This window comes from Bison bison, unplaced genomic scaffold, assembly GCF_000754665.1.
Source record: "Bison bison bison isolate TAMUID 2011002044 unplaced genomic scaffold, Bison_UMD1.0 scf7180017863733, whole genome shotgun sequence".
In the NCBI taxonomy this organism is placed as follows: Eukaryota; Metazoa; Chordata; class Mammalia; order Artiodactyla; family Bovidae; genus Bison; species Bison bison.
In genome coordinates, this window is record NW_011494305.1 from 12,712 (window position 1) to 14,496 (window position 1,785).

At 53.3% G+C, this 1,785-nt stretch overlaps 1 protein-coding gene across 1 annotated transcript in view; it reads right to left on the bottom strand.

The window, feature by feature from the left end:
• The window catches only part of LOC104983987 (voltage-dependent L-type calcium channel subunit alpha-1F-like), a gene marked incomplete at both ends in the record, with an annotated part of 19,839 nt that overhangs the window by 12,705 nt on the left and 5,349 nt on the right, over positions 1-1,785 (bottom strand). The window contains 5 exon segments of the mRNA XM_010833556.1: positions 34-86; positions 179-286; positions 871-958; positions 1,041-1,147; positions 1,363-1,422. Of these exon segments, the coding sequence (XP_010831858.1) occupies positions 34-86; positions 179-286; positions 871-958; positions 1,041-1,147; positions 1,363-1,422 (416 nt within the window).

Consider the following 1,785-nt stretch of genomic DNA (forward strand, 5'->3'; position numbering starts at 1 on the left):
GGGCTGCATGGAGGGCAGGATTTGGGCACTCACTTGCATTCTTGGGGTGTGTGTTTGGCCTCATCAGTGCAACTGTAGAATTTCCCCTGCAGGGATGATATTTGTCAAACAGATTCATCCTTCATCCCCACCTCCCCGCCTTGACTCACATCTGAGCCTTTCCAGTGTTTCATCTCACCTTGAAGAGCTGCACACCAATGCAGGCGAACATGAACTGCAGGAGCGTGGTCACGATCATGATATTTCCGATGGTCCGGATGGCCACGAACACACATTGCACCACATGCTGCAGACACCCACAAATATGGCTCATGGACACCGCAGGCCATAACAGCCAGGGGGCACAAACTCTTGGCATGTGTGGGGCTCAGGGACTTGGGTTGAGAACATGCGGTCTTGGGTGAAGGACATGTGGGTACCAACTGGAAATAAGTGTTTGCCAGATGGGTATGAGTCCACACATCAGAAACCTGGGTCATAGAAATGTGGCCTTTGGTAAGAAATGGACAGTAACTGTGCCCACTGTTCAGGGCTGGGTGGTTACAACATCAGGTCCAGGCTATGTGGTCAGGTTGTGGTTTTAGTCGCTAAGTCGTGTCTGACTCTTTGCGACCCCATGGACTGTAACCTGCCAAGCTCCTCTGTCCATGGGATTCTCCAGGCAAGAACTGGAATGGGTTGCCATTTCCTTCTCGAGGGTATCTTTCCCACCCAGGAATTGAACCTGGGTCTCCTGAATTGAAGGCAGATTCTTTACCGACTGAACTACGAGGGTCAGGCATCACTGCAAATGGCCACTCTGACCATGATCTTTGGCCCCAGGGGTGGGGCAGAGTCTGGATCCCATGAATTTGGGTGGGATGTGGATACCTTGAGTCCTTTGGCCCTGTTGATAGCTCGAAGGGGCCGCAGTACTCGGAGCACACGCAGAATCTTCACCACTGAGATGGCACTGGAGCTGAGGAGAGGGCAGTCCTCAGACCATGGCCAGGGCCTGGCCTTGGCTCTTGGAGGGATGGAGTGGGCAAGGTATCACTCACTGGATACCAAAGGAGATGAGGGACACGCTGACCACCAGCAGATCCAGCAGATTGAACCAGCTACGGCAGAAGGAACCACGGTGCAGGAAAGCCCCGAACACTGTCATCTTGAGAGTAGGGGGATATAAGGCTAGTTAGACCACAGATCTGGAGATAGGGAGGGCAGTTGGGGATGGAAACAGGAGTGGTGGGCTACAAGGGTTGGTGGGGAGTAGGTTGGGGCAACTGGGGGTATGGTGGGGGCATATCAACTGTTGTTCAGTTGCTAAGTCGTGTCCGCCGACTCTTTGTGACCCCATGAACTTCAGGGGCCCATTCATACCTTTAGTAGAATCTCCACAGTGAAAATGGAGGTGAAGGCATAATCAAAGTACCCCAGAATCTGGGGGGTGAGAAAGATGGGGGCACCAAGTCATGGATGAGGGGGATCCTAGCTGTGTGTCCCTCTCTGTAGGTTTTGCTGTTCCTCCTCCTTCCTTCCCTCTCTTCCTCACTCTCTCCTTCCTTCCTTCCCTCCCTCTCCTTCCCCTCTCTCATCACCATCAAGGACTTCTCTACAAGGCAAAATCCTTGGCCATCAGAAAGACAAGGCTTCGGATCTGGCCTCCTTTCCTTCTACCCAGCTCCATGGGCACCCTTGGTCTGCTCAGCCTCTGAGTACAGCTTCCTCCTCTTCCAAATACTGATCACCTCCCCGGCGCTTCCCCAAGGGTGTTGCGCACGTAATAAAGGCTAGTACTGCTGC